This window comes from Alligator sinensis, unplaced genomic scaffold (genome assembly GCF_000455745.1).
Source record: "Alligator sinensis unplaced genomic scaffold, ASM45574v1 scaffold74_2, whole genome shotgun sequence".
Classification (NCBI taxonomy): Eukaryota; Metazoa; Chordata; order Crocodylia; family Alligatoridae; genus Alligator; species Alligator sinensis.
The window spans coordinates 1,636,110-1,658,496 of NW_005841931.1; the positions used below are offsets into that span (position 1 = coordinate 1,636,110).

Below are 22,387 nucleotides of genomic sequence, written 5' to 3' on the forward strand. Positions count from 1 at the left end.
GCTCGGCAGTGCTATGTTGGCTAGCACTATGGAAGAAAGAGACTTGGGGGTCATCATTGACCACGAGATGAACATGAGCCTGCAATGCGATGCGGCGGCTAGTAAAGCGACCAAAACGCTGGCTTTCATCCATAGATGCTTCTCAAGCAAATCCCGGGACGTCATTCTCCCCCTGTACTCGGCCTTAGTGAGGCCGGAGCTGGAGTACTGTGTCCAGTTTTGGGCTCCACAATTCAAAAAGGATGTGGAGAAGCTTGAGAGAGTCCAGAGAAGAGCCACGCTCATGATCAGAGGTCAGGGAAGCAGACCCTACGATGACAGGCTGAGAGCCCTGGGGCTCTTTAGCCTGGAAAAGCACAGGCTCAGGGGTGATCTGATGGCCACCTATAAGTTTATCAGGGGTGACCACCAGCATCTGGGGGAACGCTTGTTCACCAGAGAGCCCCAAGTGATGACGACTAGGTCGAATGGTCATAAACTACTACAAGACCATTTCAGGCTGGACATAAGGAAGAATTTCTTTACTGTCCGAGCCCCCAAGGTCTGGAACAGCCTGCCACCGGAGGTGGTTCAAGCGCCTACATTGAACACCTTCAAGAGCAAACTGGATGCTTATCTTGCTGGGATCCTATGACCCCAGCTGACTTCCTGCCCTTTGGGCAGGGGGCTGGACTCGATGATCTTCCGAGGTCCCTTCCAGCCCTTACGTCTATGAAATCTATGAAATGCGGAGCTGGGCTGCCCACAACCACACTGCAGCTGCCAGCCAGGCTCTGCATGGCAGAATCACTGCTGCTGCAGTCCCAGGAGGCCCCCAGGACCCAAGGTAAAGCTGCTGGGGCCAGCGCAGTGCTGGCCCCAGCCTCCCCTACTGACCCTGGGGTAACTTTCCAAGTGCCAGAGTGTGTGGGGCATGGGATTCCCCCAGGGAAAAGTAGTGGCAGCACAAGATGCACCACTTAGTTGATCCTGGGGAACCAAATGTTCATACCACATGTGGACGTAGCCTAAGGAGGAGATGGCAACCTAGTTTCCTAGGTCATTTAATCTGTAATGTCAGTAAGGAGGTCCCTGATATTGCTGAATATAGCAGCAGTTGTTAAGGTTCAAGCAGACAACTCTCCACTAAGAAATGAACAGAGACCACTAATCCATTCCGGATATGTCACGTTCATAGGATAGTAACAGATCTCTTAATTTAGGTCTGTAGCCCCTGCTTTCAGCTGGTGCTACTGAGGTATATATAACCTACTACTATTCATCCAACTCAGGCGGAGAGATTTTAGGACTTTAACCTTTGTCTTTGAAAAAGTGATCCTTTATTTCAGATGCCTCCATTTTTGACTGTTCAATTTGAGATACCTTAGAAGGTCCAACTTTGAAAACACCTGCACACACTGAAAAACAGACCCCTAGAAATCCCCCTTTTTGTGTCCCCAAACAAGGCACTCAAATCATGAATCACTTTCTGAAAATTTCTACCATTATTTATTGTTGGTAATTTGTAAATATTCTATATTGTCCAATTCTCTCTTATTATAAGCTATTGTTCAGAGTGAAACTGAATGGTATTAAATAGTATGAAATTTTTTGCATGCCTTCGCCTTTTCCCAACACCATTATCTTTTGTCAGTTTTAATAAAGATAATTAATCTGTATCACAGGAAAACCCCCACAAAAATACTCCATTTCTAGACAGAGGGGAAACAGTGTCTCTTTCATCCTGCATTCAAAAAGAAGCTTAAGCTGAAACAATACAAGAGATACAAAAACCTCTTGCTGTTCATTACTACCACTGCACAAATAAATGGTCAGAAATGAAAAATACTTAAATACATAAGGACCATCAGATGCAGTTGGGGTAGGGAGGAAGGGATAAAAAGAAGGGGAGGTCACAGGAAGTTCACTCCATCAAGTACTACTTTACATAATTATGAAATGCAAACTAGTTACCATTCCTTCTGGCACTGGGTCATTCAGCCTTCACTTTATACACTTATTGACAAATGAATGTATTTGTTGCTTTCTATTAATGTTACCTAATTTATGTACATACCTGGAGGAAAAAATCCATTTCAACCTAGCACTCATGCAAACTAGGATCATTTTTTAAAGCTACAACCATGTTAAATAAGAGTTTAATTTCATCATGGTTTGCTTCCAGGGATTTGATATTTTATAACAAATTAGATATGTGCTCTCATCAACTCTTTTCAGACCTTGGACATATAATATACATAATTTAGCATTCTGTGTTGGACTTTTAAAGACTTCTCTTTTTCCTTTCAAATACACACACAAACTGAAAAACTTGCTGCTTATATTTGTTGTGTGAATTCTTCCCTCTCCACCTACACCCAAGGATAATCTTTATTGAGAGGGGAGGTACCTATTTCTCTCAGGTCTCAAAAGCCCATGGTTGTCTTGGTCAAAAGAGAGGCTCGTGTATCAAATGATCCTCTTTATTTTCATTCTCAAGCTTTCGAAGACATCAGAGGGATTGATGGTAACACTTGGAGTAGACTGCAATGCCACACCTGAAGCAGCATGTCCATCCTCTGATAATTATCTGATAATTATATTGAGGTGGAGATCACCTTTTCCAGAGCATCTTCACTGCTACTGCTTACTGTGGTATCTGACATTCCTCAAAAGATGCATATTACCCCACCAAATTCTTTTGCCAGTTAATATTGAGCTCTTGGGATATGGTCTGGTTCTTGAAAGGCACTGTACTATGTTGTCCATCTCTTGTCCTTAAATACCATGAGATCAAATATCTTAGGTTTCTCTAACCTCCTATTTCTATTTGCAAATACAAAATACAGCTAATTTGCTGTTCCCTTGGGCAGTGCTCTTCCCTTTTCATTCTCATTTACTTATTGTTCATCACAACCAACAGCACTCATACTGCAGGGCTGGGCCTAATTACAATACTTAGGGCATGTCTACATATGCATTTAAGTGCAACCAAATTTAATGTGCATTAAGCGATTTTTGGCAGGTTCTATACATTAACTTAAGTGCCAGGTTGCATCTACACATGCGCTTTAACTAATCCTGCCTAAATTTGATACTTGCATTTGCTGGCTCAATAGCTACAAGCAAAAGGTACTTATTAACGGGTCCATGTCAGAATGGCAGGACATTTCAAGTGGAGTTCCACAGGGGTTTGTCCTCGGTTTGGTGCTGTTCAATGTGTTTATTAAGAATTTGGATGTCATATGAGGAGAGGCTGAAGGAGCTAGGCATGTTCAGCCTGTGGAAAAGATGCTTAAGAAAGGACATGATAATCTCCAAATACCTGAAGTGCTGCCATAAAGAAGAGGGAAAGCATCTTTTTTCTCTTGCTGCAGAGACGAGCACACGGACCAATGGCTTGAAGTTGCAGCAAAATACATTTAGATTGGGTATCTGGAAAAACTTCTTCACTATTAGAATAGTGAGGCAGTGGAATAGACTTAGTAGGGAAATCGTGGACTCTCCATCACTGGAGGTGTTCAAGAACTGGTTGGACAGCCACTGGTTGGGGATGATCCAGCTGTAGTTATCCCTATATTCTACTATGGCTATATCCCAGGCTTCTGGGTTTTGCTGAGTGTCCTTGCTTCTGCCCTGCCCCCTCCTTTCTGCTATATGTCAGGGTGTTTTTAAGCCTTCCTCAGAGGCACTGGGTGTTGGCTGCAGCCAAGGCTGGGGACGTTGACGGAGGTGTGCCAATGCTCCTGCTCAGATGAAAGCTGGAGCTCCTGGCTAGAGGTTCTTGCCCCTCTGCTTAAGGTCAGACTTATCACCATATTTGGGACTGGGAAGGTATTCTACCCCATGGTCAGATTGGTACAGACTCTGGGTTGTTTTACCTTTCTCTGTAGTAGGGGGCATGGCCCCATACCTAGGATCTCTTGAACTTATATTGATAACATTTCATCGAAGCAGGACATTGGCCACCATTGTTCTTCTGCTTTATCCATGGTAGGTTACAGTGTTATGTCTGTGTTGTGTCAGGGGTGACAGTAGTCTTATGTAAAGTTTAGATTATGGATTATATACAGCTTCCTTTAAACTGTGTGATCATGGAACAAGTCCCGCTTCTGCACACATTTGCCAGTGCTGGGAGCCATGCCAGGAATGTGATCTAAGCTGGGTTGCGGGAGATGCAGCCAGGATCTGAAGGGATATTGGGTCTGCAGGGGTGGTTGGTGGATCTACAGGTTTTTGGTAGGATTGGGTTGGGGGGAAAGCAACAATGTTGTCTGTCTGGAGGCTGGAGGGGTGGGGCTAAAAATATCCCAGTCAGGGTAGGGGGTTGGTGGGGAGAAAGGTTGGAAAAGTGCTGGGGCAAGCAGCTGGGCTTCCCTAGCTCAGGGACTGCACTCTGAATATGTATATGTTTGGTAGATCAAACTAATCTGTGCCCAATTTAACTTAGTGCACCTCATCAGGTAAACTAAGTTAGAATCGGCTGGCCATTTTTTGTCTGATCTAAATTCCCCGTACATACATGCAGTCTGCAATTTAGATTGGCCTAACCCAGTTAGGTCAATCTAAGTGTAACACACGTACCCTGAGACACTGGTAAAAATTGCTGGGGGCACATTGCTGAGGGTAATTCCCTGATGGTGTCAGCTCTGTGACTTTCACCTCTCGTTTAACTCACACACAACCTGCACCACTACAGAGATTCACTGCGTAAACAGTTGAAAATGTAGGATTAGGCAAAATGGTGCTATAAAAATATTTTTTCCTCTTACTGGTCTCTGGTAACTTTGTGAAAAGGAAGAACTGTGAGTTGGCAAAGACTTCTTTGTAATGAGACAAAAATATCACATCAATCAGTTGATTAATCAATAGATTTAGCTATTAATCAATAGCTAAAATAGCAACAAGGGAGCTAAGCACTAAATGGTGCAGATGTTGCAAGTCCACGTAACACCAGTGAAGTTAATGGAAATAAGCCAATTTGTACCAGATAAGGATCTGGCCAGTTTAGAAATTATGGAATTAAAGAAAAGCCTAGTTTATGTGCAAAATATTTCATGAATTACAATGGCAGGGTCATGATCTGCAAAAGAGTGGCTATGTATCAATCTAGTTCAGATCACAGCTAATTTACAGCTGGCCATACAGAGCAAATTTATAACAACAATTAAGCTGTACCATTTCATAAATGAAATGATGGTATGCAATAATTCTGAGCTGGCACAATTCAACACCAATGAAGAACATTAAATGAAATTTAAACACAGAAAGGCCAACATTTTTGGTTTGATGTGCTAGGGCAATAGCAAAGCAAATTTTTAATGGCATAAAAGTGATCTTTCTTTAGGTAACAACTAAAATCCTGAGACTTGGAATTTCCTTTAGAATTCATGGGTTACAACAGAAGCAAGGTTGTTTTTATAGTTACAGAACTGTGACTCAGAAGATCTTGGTTCATTTCCTGAATCTGGTATGGACTCTCTGTATGACATACATCAAGTCACATCTCTCTCTTCTTCTTCTGTAACCTGGGCATAATTTTCACCTCCTGCCTCCCTTTGTCAGGCTCATCTATTACAGGAACACTCTGACCATTTGGAGCAGGGCTGACCCCCACTATCTAGGCACATACCTAGGACAATGGGCCCTGTGTAAGTCCTTCTTGACAACACTAAGTCCTCTGCCAGGTGCTTCTTACAGGTAGTTTGGCTCAATCCCCTCTCTCCCTTGAAGGATAGGACTGAGGTCAGCTGGGCATGGGAGGGATCTGCTGGCCATAAACAGATGAGGGCTCACTCTGGGATGCTGGGGCAGCCTCCCTTTTTTCAATAAGATAATTCTATCAAGGTGTGGCAGGAAAGAGGAAAAGGGAGGGTATCCTGGAGCTGCATGGCCACCAGGGGACATCATGGCCCTCCCTGGAACCCAGTTCTGCTACAGGTTCCTCCTGGCTCACAGGCCTCTATCTCTGGCCACCTAGACATACTGTCGCAGCTGCCCTCCCAGTCTTTTTTCCTGGCTAAACAGACTTCTTCCCCATGCCTGTGGCTTCTTTTATTTATTACCCCAGTGCCACCCCATCCCCTTAAATACACCCAATCAGCAAGCACCTGTTCAGGCACAAAGTTTGAGCTTACTTTTCTTGTGACAGGGCCTAAACCTTGGAGAATCAGCCTGGAGCCAGAGTGGTGAGACCCAGCACTGTTTCCCTCACTGCTTCTGGCTGTGTGCTGGGTCTCAGGCCACTCTCTGGCTCTGGGCTGATTCCCCCACTGCCCTCTGGCTGAGCAAAAGCAGAGGAGAGGGGGGCAAGTAGCATGGGGGCAAGGAGTTCAGGGTCAGGCTTCCTGCTCCCCCTGCCACTTGCCTCTCCATTGTTTGCTCCCATGCCACTGCTTTCCCTGCTGTAGCAGTGAAAGGGATGAAGTTAAGACAAACCTCCAACAGTTAGATTCTTTACATGGAAAATTATAAGAAATATCTAATTTTCCATGAACAGAATCTAATTTTGGAGGTCATCTTAAATTCAAAGTTATCTTGAATCCAGATAAATATTGATTCAAGCATATATTCATCTTGGATTCAGTTAAATATTGATACTACTACTCTTCCTCAGCATTTTGTATGCAATATGTCTTCATATATTATAAGGTCATCAATACAGAATTATTCAAAATTCATGCTTGTACAGCATGATAGGCTATCAATATGGAAAAGGTTTTTTGGGTTTTAGTATAATATAATTAACTGACATAAACAGTTGTGAGAGACTGCTACCTATGTATTTTTAATTGAAAGATATGCCACTGAGCCAGACATCAGTCTTTTGTGAAAGTAACAGGGTGCCATCAAGAGTTTTGGGGTGCAGATTTCCAGTGATGGCAGGCAAGAATGAAGAATGAGATATGGTTAGTGAGGATGCTGCCGATATAAAGTGGAGGAAGATTTCTGCAAAGCATGAACTAGATGTGGTAAAAATGAATGCTGGAAGCCATTCAAAAGCTGCTTTGAGATAAATTATGCTTACCACTGTCAGGGACCACCTAGAGACACATGAGAAACAGGTTTAGCCGAGACACCCACAGGGAGCCAACACAGAGCACAGAGCTGATTTTTCTTTTATGCAGCAAATAGCAGACACACCGTTTGTCAGCTGACAATTTACTGCCACCTGAACAACTCTATCAGAGGAGTCTGCAAGTCAAAATAAGGCTTTAGCTTGCATATTGACACTCCTCACCCTTTAAAGATCACCTTAAACACCAACTTTTCCAACAAATAGCAGGAAAGGGAGAGAAAAAAAATCAAAAACTCTTCTTGTTAATACTTCTGGGGAGGAATTTTGCCTTGCATTAGGACGGCAAACTACGGGTATGGACATGAATGCATTTTAACTGCTTTAAAAGGGAAGTGGAAGCTGCCACTCAGAAGCATGCAGCAGCTGTTGGACTGTAACTGTTACATCCACATGATCCTGTGAACTGAATCACCTGAATCTGGAGCCTAGATAAAACACAGTTAAAGCTGAAGTGGTTTTGCTATACTGGCATCACTACACAATGGTGCATATGTAACAGCTGCAGCCTAGCAGCTTGTATTGGTATCATTTGATAATAATACATTTGTTATGTCTGCCTAACCTAAAAGAAAGAGCAAATCAAGTCAATGGAGAGCAGGGGTATCAAACATCTGTTCCCATGCACCAGATGAGGGACATGGGGCTGGTCTGTAGAACAGATCAGGCCCACTAAACAGGATAAGCCTGGTGCAGGTACCTCATGCGGCATATGCCCTGGACCAGCCCTATGCAGTGCAGTTACATGCAGTGTACACTGGCACCAGTCCAGGGCTCCTGCTTAGAGCCAACATGGGGCACATGCTGCATGAGGTGTCCGTATCAGACTACCCTGTGCACTGGCTCCAGCGTGTGGGGCCTGCCTGAGGGCCCAATCCAGACTGGCCCGTAAACCAGCATGCAGGACCCATCTAGGCTCACACGCTACATGCAGTGACCATGCCAGCAGACCAGGTCTGTGTGCTGGCTCTAGCACCAAAGGCCAGTTTGTGGGCCTGATCCTGCTGCAGATCCAGTGTGCAGGGCCAGCATGCCAGACAAGCTCCACATGCAGCACACGGGGCCAGGACCAGCATGTGCCACATGTGGTCAGTCAGAGATCCTTGGGGGTCCTAGGATTTCACTGGTCAGATCCAGCACACAGTCCATATTTGTGACACCCCTTGCATAGAGTATACTGGAAGAACAGTATGCCTGGGTTTGATTCGTGGAGACCACAAGAGATTCTCCATGTTAGATCCTTAGGAGGAGCTCAGAAAAGCATAGGAACCTAGGGCTGGAAGAGACCTCAAGTGGTCATCTAATCCAATCTCCTGCTCAAGGCAGGATCATTCCCGACTAAACCACCTCAGCCAAGTAGCTGTTTAACCTGTTCTTAAACCACCCAAAGATGGAGATTTTACAACTTTCAGCAACATTTTGCCTGTTCCAATGTTTAACCACCCTCATAGTACACAAGTTATTTCTAATCTCTCATCTAAATTTCCTCTGTTGTCGTTTGAAGCTGCTGCTCCTTGTTCTGTCCCCTATAGCCACAGAAAATAATCTCTTTAGATTTTTCTAATCTATTTACATTTTTCTTGAAGCATGGAGCTCAAAACTGGATGCAGTCCTTCTGAAGAGCTCATGAGGTTGAACAAAACAGAAAAATCATTTCCTTTGATCTGCAAGTGACACTCCTGTTACTGCAACCCAGTATGCTGTTGGCCTTTTTTGCAACAAGAGCACATCATTTGCCTCATATTCAGCTCAAACTACTAATTTGAGTTCCTAATGCTGACCACCAAGAATTGCAATCACTTTTTTCTGAAGTCATCTAAAGTGGGTAAATAGCATTCAGATTGAGAATTTACTGATTATAAATCGTGTCCAAAAGAAGGAAAGACTTTGCACTTGTTTAAGGGATAAGAACAATTGTACAGTGTTCTTTTGATGCATAATAATGACAACTTTTGCTTTAGGCATCAAGGACCAAGTTCCAAACGAGATGGCTGCAGAACTCTGATACTGGGTCCAGATCTATAGAAGGTCTTGACTCAGTGCAGGTTTCAGTTACAGTGGATCTAGGCTAACAGAAAGGATTGGCCATTTGACTGGGACTCAGGAGATACACTATACCATTTTATGTATCCAGAGACTAGTTGTGTGACATTGCACAAGTCACTTTACCTACCCTGTGCTTCAGTCCTCCATCTTTTAATACTGTGAAGATAAAAATCCATTCATGATTATGAAGTGGTCAGACATTATGGTGTTGAGGTATCATACAAGTACTAAGATACAGAGCAAGACAGGCATCCTGGGGACTCTCTCACACCAAGCACAGAAGACATGGCTGTTTTTGCTCCCTTTTGCCCATCAGGAGTGCTGTAAATGGAGCAGAATCAGATGCAAAAGCTGGCCCAAAATACCCATCAGGAAATGAGATCGGTTTGTGGTAACAAGTGTGATAGCACTGTTATACCTTTGCTAATTTGACAAAAAAAACCCAAATGCCCTTTTTCTTCAACCAGATAGTCAATGGCAACATTTAGTATGCCTGAAGAACATCCCTTCCAGACAGTTCTTTTAAAAAATAATCTAATATTTATGCAGGGGGGAACCAACGATAATTTCTGATGCACAGGGAAACAGGTGTGGATTCCTGCTCATACAGCTTATGAGAACTGAAATATCTCCTTGTCGTTATTATACAGCTTCTAACAATGTTGGTGTGGTCTGTAACAAACCTATAAGGTTACCTAATGCTTGAAATGGGAAACCAATGTAGCCCCTATAAGATTTTCTGCCTTCCTTTCTGACTTGCACAAAGACAAAGACAGAAACTCAGCTGGTGGAAGTCATCACAGCTGTACTGAAGCCAAGGGGCTTATGCTCATTTATACCACTTAAGGATCTGACCCATTCTGCTGCCCAGATCTGTGGTCCTTACAGAAACTGTTTCTTTCTTCTTCTTCTTCTTTTTTTAAAGACATGCAGATTCAGTGCCCTATCCCCACAAGCTCATATTTAGCTATCTTTAATTGTTTTTATTTCAGCTGCATTAACCTCCTGTATATCGAAGTGAGGCACACACCCAGCACCAAGCCCCACAGCAATCGTGAATGCTTTCTATCCAATGGACTAACAGCATATGTTTGTGGAGTCGCATTATGGCCTTTCAGGATACATGCTACATTCCCCCAAGGCACCTATGAAGTTATTAGGAAGGCCAAATCATAGTGCCAGAACTGGTTCAACTTCAGTCCTTCAGTGAAAGGAATGATATTCAGAGTTGTATTTTTATAGTTGGGGGAGGTATTTGGGCTGGCAGACAGAAATTACTACTACTGCTACTACTTTATAACTGTGCCTGAGGAATGGGTGATAATAATACAGATAAAACGTGCTGTATAAAAGCTAATCATTATTAGCACTCAACATTTTATATATGAATAATAAGAAAAAGATGACGGCCAGCTCACTCACTACTATATAGCCCTTTTCCCATCAGTGCGGATCTCAAAGTTCTTTTAAAACAAGTCAATTTTGTGAGGGCAATGGGGAGAACATAAGTTCAAAGAGGTAAAGAGACTTGCTCAAACTTACTCAACAGACCAGTGGCAGAGCAGAAAACTCATGTCTCCAGAGTCCTGGTCTGGTGTTTTACCCCATCATCCACACTGCCTCCACACAGACCTTTACATATTCTCAGCACTTTTCAAACTTAATCTTCACAAAAGCCTTTAAATACTACTGTCCCCATGTCACAGATTGGAAAGCTGAAGCAGAGAGGCTGAATGACTTGATAAAAGCTATAGAGACAGTCACTTAGAAAGCCTGGATTAAAAATCTGGATCTTAAAAACTTCTTAAATTTCTTCTCATTCTCCTGGACCATGATGATTAATAATCACCTTATGCCCAAACCTACACCAGGCACTCTGCGTACAGAAACCCTGCTAAAGATTGTTTGCCTGGCTCATGGGACAATGCAGTGTTTAGTGATAGAAACCTTGCACTGACCATACTGTGTTCATCCATCTCCAGGGAAAATGAAAACTCTGTCCCCAACTTTTACATGTGGCACCAGAAGCTGGACTACTGAGAAGGGCTATTTCATATGGAGACAACACCTCCCTGAATATATCTTGGATGGAGGCTCCCTAGGGCTGACTAGTAGTGAAATAAACCCATCACTCCAGAGCTGTCAAATAGCTCAAAAACTGAACTAACAACCAAAAACAGCAAGTAAGAAACCCTTCATCAATTGAGCAAGGAGAACACTGGAAGTTAAGTGCATAATCCTGACTCACTACATGCACTGTTTTCTGAGGAAAGTCTCTCTATCTGGTCCTGCAGGTTGCTGCACAAGGCTTACCGCAGTCTTGAAGTTGTGGAAATCTCTCCATTGTCCTGTGCCAGCAAGACAATGGAGCTGAAACAGGGACTCTTCAAGCCCTGAACGCTGGAGTCATCAAGGAGATATGGGCTTTTCTTTGTGCCAGCTTTACTCTCATTAAAATAAAAAGTCAAGCTGGAAGAAAATCACTGTGCTTTGAGTCAGGGTTCTGCATGCCTCTTACCCTCCATTTCAGGAAGATCAGGTTTGACCCTGTCATTTATTTCATTCTTTCACTCAAACAGATGCCACATGATAAGATGTGTAGGTGATGAGAGAGTTTTTTTTCCCCACCTAGCCGAAACATTTCCATCAGGACCACATGCTTTGTTCTTCATCTCCTTAATGGCTTTCAAGGCCTCTTGATAAGTTGGTGGATGCACAAGGTAGTCCTTAATGGGGTGTTGCAGAACGGGTTTGATGGTATTGTCTTTGACATTAGAATCTCAGTTCAGGAACTCTTGAAAGTGCTTCTTCCACTGTGCATCAATGGTAGAACGATCTTTAAAGAGTAGTGTTCCATCTTTGGACCCTGAATTTTCCACAGGGACTCTGCTTTGATGTGGCTGATTATAATCTACACAGCATATAAAATTCATCTGCAAATCTACCAATTCACGTTTCATTCACCTGCAAATCTACCAGTGTCATATATGTCATCAGCTCCTTACAGTGCTCCTCTGCTGTCTACACTGGGCAGACAGGGCAATCGCTACATGTAAGACTGAACGAAAACTGATTTGACATCAGCCCCAACAAGACACAAAGGTCTATGCCTGAGCATTTTAACTTCCCTGGACATTCCATGGCCAATCTCAGGGCGGCTGTTCCCAGGCAGGAAAACTTTAAAAGCCAACCTGAGCCAAATTACAGAACAAGAATCATGCCCAGACTGGATTGTGTTAAACATGATTTAAACAGGGACTGTAGATTCTTATCTCATTACCTGCATTAGCTTTTGTGAGCCGTTTGTTCCTATGAGTTTACTGCATACCAGTTTTCCTCTCCCTTCCCTCTCCTCCCTGCCTTTTGTATTCGAATCACTATCTCCATTTTATATACTGCTTTGTACATGTCCTTTCACAGCACCTTATAAAGTGAGCTTGATCTCAGGAAAACTCTCTTGTTCCTTCTTTCCTTCCTTCTTTCTTTCATTTTATTAGTCTATAAGGTTTGGTCTGCCCTGCCTTCTGCCTGACTTCAGACTAACACAGCTAACTAGTTCTCTCTGTAGAAACTAACCTTATACATACATCAATCATTTTGTCCACCATTCACATGCTGCCATCCCTGGGATGCAATGCAGCAGCTGTTTTAAAATCATCCTGCAACTCTACACTACAGTATAGGGTAATGAAATATACTGTACAAGGCAACCAAAATTCCTGGGGTAATTTAAGAAGCATACTGCATTTACCCAAATATAATTTTGGCTGGGGAGGACACTGTGTTTAATACTTCTACATCTGCAAATAAATGCAGGCTTCACTTATCTACCACTAATGCACAACCTGGCCAGCACCATGATTTTCCACATTCTGTCCTACTAAAATTCTTCTCCTGTGATCCTCAGTCTGTAAAGTACCTGGTCTAAAGGTCAGAGACAAGCTAGCATACTCTTCATTGTTCTATTGCTGTAACAGAATCAAGTTTTGGTGACTGAATGGACAACAGTGAGCTTTTGAATCTTATTCCCCCTCGTGCATAATGCAAAACAGAATATCTTTACTTTCCTATGCCTAAACAGCTCCTTTCCCGCACCACTTCTTGAAGCCATTTATGCACATTTTCTTCTATTTTTAGGCAGTTAATAACTCTGCTAACTGAGTTGAATGGCAGCATCTTCTTCCTGATACTGAGGTAGATTCCTACATCCAGGCTCCCCTAACACAAAAGATTAACTTTGGTAATAGTAATAAGAAACCTTATGAGAGGGCATACAGATTGGAAACATGGATTTCCTGTTATTAAAGTGAGCAGATGAATTGCTTTAGTTTTGTTCTCCTCCTTCCCTGTATGAGTGGTGGTATGATATCCATCATAACTAAAACTGAGATTCAGCAAAGTCACAGGGGAAATGCTTTCAGAAGGGCAACTGGCCACTGCGCATATATTACACACAATGGCTCAGTTTGGTGGCCAGGCTAGTGTCCATTAGATAACTGAGACAAGGCCAATATTATGTTTATGATTGTGAAATGATCCAAGCGTTTATTAAGTTGTTAAATCACCCAGTTAACATGCGTTCACGTTTCCCACCTACCGCTTAACATCATGCCCCATCATTAATATTCCAGCTACGCAACTTTCCCTAAATACCCCAGAAGATGGAACAATAAAGAAAATTAATTTGTTACAGAAATAAAAAGTCAAGAACTCGCCTTGAACCTAATAACAATAATAGCTCAGAGAAGAGACAGACACCAGTGAATAACACAATGCCTACAACTAACCAAGCAATTAATGACAGCACTTACACAAACACATGCACGCAAGTGTATATATTTTACTACATCCTTTTCCCTAGCCTTTGGATAGCCCCTGGATATTATTCTTCTCTGTATAATATGTACCATAATGAGACAACAATTTTGACTGGGATTTCTGGTTGCTAATGCATTAAGAATATAAGCCAAGTTATATAAGCTACAGGTCCAAAAGTGTTGTCAGTCACACCTTTGCAACACACACTGAGGTTAACTGAATTCACCAATTGGGTGGGAACACAAAATTTGGCCCTACATATATGAATGAAACAGGTTAATATGCTCTGGTTGGAATGCAATAGTGCTAATAATAACCTACGGTTATAAATCTGAGCCTTTTAATTAGAACATAAGATATCAATAGTTTTACTGTATTGAGCTGGACAAGACCATATGCATAAAATGTGTGACTTTGCCAAGAAAGAGCCTCATGTACCAGGCTGCTGAATGCCTATATTTCTCTGCTTTCACTTACTTCAACAACCTTAGAATAAAAGGAGTCTTTCAAAAACCTAGGAACATTTACCTGCTTAAAGGCAGAATTGTTACCGTGGGTACATTTGAATATAATGGATAGATAAAAGCAAGTTTTCATGACAGTTTGATCCTGGCCATTATTTTTGCATGACTGAAGCTAAGTAAAACTGGAATATTTTGGCATACCCTAAAACTAGAGTTTCCATGCCAGAGAAAAATTAGACGTTTTCAGGAAAAAAAAAATCAGACTCTGATAAAGATTGTATCATGCAAATTGGTCAGCTGAAATACTATGAGAACACCATCTCTTATGTTATTTTTTTTCCTATAAGCCCTATGAACCATTAAAAAAACTGATAGAAAACAAATATAAATAATTTCAAAAACAGATTCAGGATGCTGCACACTTTTATAATAACCAAAAGAGCAGAGAATTCAGGACTATCAGATTGACTGATGTACTCTATTCCAGTGAATATAATATAATATAATATAATATCACAAGAAAGAAATATCACCAAAAGCGAATCACTGGACCAAATACCAACTCTACAGGTCATGCTAGAGTTAGATGTGAAGCCCGCTGTAGAAGAGCTAAGCAAGGCATTATCAAGTGGAAAAAATGGCATCCCAGTGGAAAGTCTCAAGTGTGTGAAAAAAAGCCTACTACCATATCTTCATCAGCTGCTACTCAGATGCTGGAAAGAGGGTGACAGGTACCCCAAGACATGTGTGATGCAAACATCATCACTTTGTTTAAAGACATGGAACGTGGACTGCATCTTCACACAAGATTGGTTGGAAACTCTTTAATCTGTCACAACTCAAGGCAAAGACTAAAGTTAGAAAGGTGCTGATCAGGGAGCTTCTAGTCACTGATGATGATGCCTTCATAGCCCACAACAAAAACCTGCTACAAGAACTCATGGATCGCCTTTCAAGAGTTTGTCAGGCATTTGCTCTCACTATCAGCATAAAGAAAACAGGGAGTTCCACAAGAACCATCAATCACCCTTAACAAGAATCAGCTAGATGTAGTTCAAAAGTTCAGCTACCTAGGTTCTACAGTGACCACGAACCTCTCATTGGATGAAGAACTTAATGTTCACATCGGAAAGGCTGCCACCACTTTCAGCAGACTAACTAAAAGAGCATGGAACAACTCAAAGCTTACCATCAAGACCAAAATGCTAGTGTACAAAACTTACATACTCAGCACTCTCATGTATGGTGTGGAAACACGGACAACTCCTGCACATCAAGAGAAAAGGTTAAACAGCTCCTACCAGCACTGTTTATGCCACATACTCAACATCAAATGGTAAGATAAAGTTACCAACGAAGAGGTTCTTCAAAGGGCAAATTTACCAAGTGTGACAACCCTACTCAGATAGAGAAGACTGCACCGGCTAGGCCATCTGAGTAGATTGGAAGATGGACGTATACCCAAGGACAAGGTATACGGGGAATTATTGGCGGGAACAAGAACAACCAGATGCCCCAAATTTTGCTATAAAGACGCAGCATGCAAGCAAGATATGAAGGCATTTAGAATTGATCCTGGCTAACAGGAAACCTTGGCAAGTGATCAGAACAAGTGGTGTCATCATCTCCACCAGGGCAATCAAATCTATGACAGGAATTGGCTACAACAGCTTGAAGAGAAAAGAGTCCGCAGGAAGCAAGCAGCTCCTGAACCACCCAGCCGTTACGCATACATTTGCAAGCGCTGCCACAGATCGTGCAAATTTCAGATTGAACTATTCAGTTACATGAGATATTGCAAGTCATCTACAATCTGCAATTTCTAGTGTCTCTCACAGATGAAAGGATGCCATAAAAAAAAAAAGAATAATCAGCTGCAATCAAGAAAACTTGGACTTGATAGGCACATGAAATTAAGGAGATTTAAAATGCTTTGGTTTAAAGTGAATGAGTATTTGAAATGTTTAAGCCTGCACCTAAATAATGTTACTGATAAAATTTAAAGTATTGATGTTCAAACAGCACCTTCACAGGTCATTATTACGATGAATTCTATGTTCTTGCCGATGAAAATTCAAAGTAACTAATATCTGTCATAACATTTACCATCAAGCCAATTTTTTGCCAGTCTATAAAACTGCGCAATTCAAGTTGTCAAAGAGGGTCAAAGAGGGGAAAACTTGAATTGCGCAGTTTTACAGACTAGCAAAAAATTGGGAAAGGAGGGATCTCCACAGCACTTTTCAAATGTAGGGCTTTTATATGAAAAAAAATTCTGGAGTCAAATTTTCTACTGGTGAAAACTGGCTTTGTTTCATAGATCTCTTATCAATCCACACCAATTTACATCAGCTGAGAACCACTTGCTATCTTTTTCAGCTGCAAAAATTCATATTGTAAAGAGATACCATACCTTGCTTCACAGAAAATCATCCATAGACAAACTATAACATCAGCAAAGATGGACTGCTACTCTTTCAAAACCTCACTGTGCTCAACTCACAGCTAAAACTACAAAACACAGGCAATTTTCCGTTCAAAAATAGAGCTAATGGCGTGAAAAAAACTCTGTTGATAAAGCAGTAAGGATGAATGTTAAAATAACAGGAACAAAATAAGGATATTCTGAAGCTAGTAGCTACTCCATTCTGTTATGTGCAGAACCTCACCCAAGACAAGGTTACTAAATGGTATTGCAGAGAGCTGCCCTGCTCAAGAAAGGTGCTTAGCACCTCACTGAAGAACCATGACTGAGAGAATATCACAGATCAATCTGGATCAAGCTTTGATCATTTCTTAGCAACGGCCAAAACGCATGGAACAATGAATTTGCTAAATTGAGATGCCATCATGGCTGATGGAACCGTGGCACAAGAGGAAAAGGAGAGGACAGATTCTGCCCAGCCTGACTCAAAGGTCAAATGACTCAAATGGTCACAAACTACTTCAAGATCGTTTCAGGCTGGACATAAGGAAGAATTTCTTTACTGTCCGAGCCCCCAAGGTCTGGAACAGCCTGCCACCGGAGGTGGTTCAAGCGCCTTCATTGAACACCTTCAAGATGAAACTGGATGCTTATCTTGCTGGGATCCTATGACCCCAGCTGACTTCCTGCCCTTTGGGCGGGGGGCTGGACTCAATGATCTTCCGAGGTCCCTTCCAGCCCTGATGTCTATGAAATCTATGAAATCTATGAAAGGTGGTCTGAGATCAGACTGGGGCAAGGCTTCTGTTTTCAAGGTTCTGTAACTCAAATGGTTTCAGGATAAACAGATAATGGGTAAATAATTTCCTTGCTAAGTCTGTGCTATATTCTTTCCAAGGTCTAAGCCTTGAGATGTGCAACACTAGAAATAATGACCAGATGCTACCTGGCCTCAGAAAGCTTTGAAATACATGCTACCTAGTGATTAGTTTGCAACAGACCAGTATCCATACTCTGTTAGACAAGATGGTGACATTTAATACTGTATGATCCGTTTTTTCTTGTTTAATGAGTAGCTTCATGTACCTAAAACAGGATGTATACTCTAGACGCTACAGTGCAAAGTTATGTTCATGGTATATTAATAGAAAGTAGAATCATGGTCTAATGAAATATTATTGTTGGAACCTTAATCTCTGCACCCCTGATTCCATTTGATTTCAAAGGTGTAAACTTTTCAGTTTGGGTGAACGCAACTTTGTGTAACTTACCTTGCTAATGCTGGCAACAAGGAGTCTGGCTTCACCTTTGAAGGAGGGCATGCTAGTCTCAGTGCTCACCAGTTTCTCATGCTTCATATAAAAGTATGAAGCCACCAAATATACTCACATGTTTTTCAGAGAACTCATCCACCTCTTGCAGCAGCTTCTCCTGGCACTCTGGGTTGGTGGCTAATAGGTAGGTGGCAAAGGAGAGTGCACTGGTGGTGGTCTCATACCCAGCAATCAGGAAAAGGAAGGCTTGGCCTACTATCTCATCTTCAGTTAATGTCACCTGAAGCTTTGTAGGCAGAGCCTTATCACCACAAGGATCAGGGTCCTGAACTGAAGTATCGGCTTTGTTGACTAAGTCAAAATGTTCCAGTGCAACAGAGCTAGCTGAACTGCGGGCATCAAGCATCAACTGGAGGAAGTCTCTGCGTCTCTGTGAAACAGAAGATGAGGAAACACATTATGAATGACTAGAAGTAAAAGCTTTTCCACTTAGGGAGAGAACCATCCTGTGTTTATCCTGCCCACCCAGTTCTGCCGGCATGACCATCAAGCTTTCAAATGAAGAGACTTCTTGGCATTGCTCCTATTAAACTGCATAGAGCAGCTACTGCTGGTACTTCTCATCTCCCCTCCAGAAGACTGACTCTGCTGCTGACAAAACACTATCAGGCAAGTATTTTCAATACTAACTAGCAGTTATGTTGAATACAAAACAGGAGGGTGGGCGCTTCGTCCCTTCTAATGACAGCCATACCAGCATGAGCCAAACTGGCCCCTGAGTTAGCATGATGGAACCAGCACTCTGCCATTCCCCGCCTGCCTGCTCCACTTGGAGGAGTTCTAGTTTGCTGTACCCCATCATTTAAGGCGCATTACGCCGCTGAATTTGCTACAGCAGCTGGAATTAATGTGCAATACGCCACCAAGGCGTGCAAACGTCTTCACCATTAAAGTGGTGCAAAAGCGTTTAGGCCACTTTAAAGTGATGTGCACACACGCCTCTCATTTCGTCTACACATGGCTCAAGAAGCTTGAATGAACGTTTAAAGGGGAGTTCTTAGTCCTAGTGTGTGTATATAGATTAAGTCACGGTCTAAGGCTTAGGGTGAATCTACAGAGTTTTTGTAGTGATTTAACCATACTGGTTTAGAAACTGATATTGTTAAAATTGGTTTAAATTCCTTTTGCATGGCCACATTTACATTGGTATAAAAGCTTGCTTTATTTTGTCAAATTTACTAATAGGTACCTTCACGCTATATAGTTAAATTGTACAAAACCTGCAGCTATGACTTCATGCAAAATGCCAATTGAACCATCCTTTCTTTATCAAAGGTATTTGTCCTAGTTTGTGAAATTAAAATTCCACATGAAACAGACCTATGGATAAGAGTAAGCTGACTCCAAACCAGTCTGGCAGCAAGCTTGGCAGGGCTTTTAAACCTAACCCAAAAAGCCTGGAGTGATGTTTGAGCCCAAGAAACTATTGTGTTGAACTTAAGCCATAAGGCCATGAGATTGATTTTCAGTTCCTTAAATACCAATATAATGCATCATAGCTAAGAAGTTCTCCAGCTAAGAATGACTGCAGAACCAGACCATGACACATTAGGGTTTGAAAAGAAAAAGCTGGGAATGAATATTTTCAGGAGAACTAGGGCTGCATCTTTTTTTAATGGAAAATCTTTTGAATTATTTTCTTAGATTAGATGATACAGATAAAAGAAGAAAAGGGAAAGCCAGAGAAACAACAGGCAAATGAGATAAGGGTAAGGAAGGAGTCGTTAGTTATACATGTCAAAGGGCTTAATCGGATAACATTTCCACATGACATGGGAATGGGGAGTGACAAGACACAAAATAAGATACACAGTGTCAGGAACTCTGGTTTTACTGTGAACAAACCATTTTGAGCCAACTACAAACAGAGAGAAAAGGGAGTATTTGAACCGGACGAGGGATTACTTACAATGGTGCCTCTGGTTTCTACTCGGAGTCTGGGTGTGTGAAACAGGGCGTACTCAATTTGGATTCAGATTTGGCCTGAATCAGGGACAGTGATTCGATTTGTTGATTCGGATCACTGTCCCAATTCAATTCAGCCGAATTCCAATCTAAAGATTCAATGCTGATTCAGAGAATCACTGATTCAGCCACAGACACAGTTTTAAATGTTTTTTCTGCATACCTCGAGGTACAAGGTGCGGCTTGTGAATGCTGTAATGGTGGGGCAGATGAAGCTTCCCACAGGAGTTTGGGGGGAGGGGACCCCCCATGTGCTCGGCGGCAAACCTGGAAGCAGACCGGAACTACTTCTGGTCCACTTCTGGGTCCATTGCTGAGCATGTTGGGCGCCTCCCCCCGCCATGCCTCCCCCCTGGTTCAGTGATCAACCACAGGGGGACCCTGGGTGCCCCTCCAGACCCAGCAGGCACTAGTCGCCGAACTGGGAGGGGGCACGGGGGGGGCCCCCCGCGTGCTCCCCGGTGGACCCAGAAGTGGACTGGAAGTGCTTCTGGTCCACTTCCAGTTCTGCTGCCGAGCGTGCTGGGGAACGCCCTGCACTTCTGTGGGACACTCCATGCACCCCAGCATCGCAGCATTCACAAGCCCCTGCTACCTACAGGTATGTAGAAAAAATATTTAAAGCTGTGTCTATGTCCGAATTGTTGAATCTTTCTGAATTTCTCTGAATTGATTTGGAGGGTTCTGATTCGATTCAGAGAGATTAAAGGGCCTCCTGATTCGAATCAGGCCAAATCTATGCTGAATCAAATCAGTGACCGAAGCTTCACACAACCCTATTGGGAGTCTCCCATCACCAAATCTGGACTTAATTGTCTGTTACTCTGGGGCACCTGAAATTAAGAGGATCAGGGGAGTGTCATGTACAAATAATTGTACATTAAAGGACTGCATGAACTGCCCCAGTTGATGCATATTACTCCATGGCTCAAATGCATGGATTTTCCAGGGTAATAAAATACGCAAAGCTGCATTACTGCACATTATCCTCACAGAAGAGTCTTCTATCCCTTACAATACTGTGCATTACCTAGCTTTAGGGAAGTTTTCTGCAATCAAAATGGAAGTTCTTCTAGGTAGTTTCATAGTTTCTAGGGTCACAAGGGACCTGAACAGATCTCCAAGTCCGACTCCCTGCCCTGGGCAGGAATGAGTGCTGGGATCATAATACCCCAGCCAGATATCTATCCAACCTCCTCTTGAAGGCCCCCAAGGTAGGGGAGAGCACCACCTCCCTTGGGAGCCCATTCCAGAGCCTGGCAGCCCTAACCGTAAAGTAATGCCTCCTGATATCAAGCCTGAACCTGCTCTCAATCAATCTGTGGACGTTACTCCTTGTTATCCCAGGTGGCGCCCAGGGGAACAGAGCCTCACCTATTTTCCGCTGGTGAGTTTACAGACAGCCACCAGATCCCCTCTCAGTCTTCTCTTGTGGAGGCTGAATAGATTCAGGCCCTTTAGTCTTTGTAGGGCCCGGCCTGCTGCCCCCTGACCATGCAAGTGGCCCTCCTCTGGACCCTCTCAAGGTTAGCCACATCCCTCTTGAAGTACAGCACCCAGAACTGGATGCAGTGCTCCAACTGCAGCCTGACCAGCACCGCATAGAGGGGAAGGATCACCTCCGTGGACCTGCTTGTGATGCATCTGTAGATGCACGACAAGGTGCGGTTAGCCTTACTGACCGCTTCCTCACATTGGCAGCTCATCAATGACTCCAAGATCCCTTTCAGCCAAAGTGTTGTTGAGAAGGGTGTTCCCCATCTTATAGGTGTGTTGCAGGTTCCTTCTCCCTAGACACAACACCTTGTGCTTGTCTGCGTTGAATTCCATTCTATTCTCACCTGCCCACCTCTGTAACCTGTCTACATCTAGTTGGATTTTGTCCCTCCCTTCCAGTGTGCCCACTTCTCTCCACATCTTTGTGTCACCAGCGAATTTGGACAGCGTGCTTTCCACACCCAGCTCCAAGTCACTGATAAAGATGTTGAATAGCACAGGCCCAAGGACCAAGCCCTGGGGAACTCCACTGCCCACAACCCCTTCAGGTCGAAAACAACCCATCTGCCACCACCCTCTGGGTGTGACCATCGACCCAATTTGCCACCCATCTGACTGTGTAGGCATCAATGCCGCAGTCGCCTAGTTTTTTTATGAGAGCAGTGTGAGAAACAGTGTCAAAGGCCTTCTTGAAATCCAGGTAGACGACATCCACCTTAACGCCCACATCCAAGGACTTTGTGACCTAGTCGTAAAAGGAAACAAGGTTAAGTCATGTAGGATC

The 22,387-nt window shown here is 42.9% G+C and overlaps 1 protein-coding gene across 1 annotated transcript in view; it reads right to left on the reverse strand.

Moving 5' to 3' along the window:
- TBXAS1 (thromboxane A synthase 1) overlaps window positions 1-22,387 on the reverse strand; it is a 390,857-nt gene that overhangs the window by 100,435 nt on the left and 268,035 nt on the right. Inside the window, exon 10 of the mRNA XM_025198922.1 lies at window positions 18,197-18,511. Within this exon, the coding sequence (XP_025054707.1) occupies window positions 18,197-18,511 (315 nt within the window). The remainder of the gene's footprint in view (window positions 1-18,196; window positions 18,512-22,387) is intronic.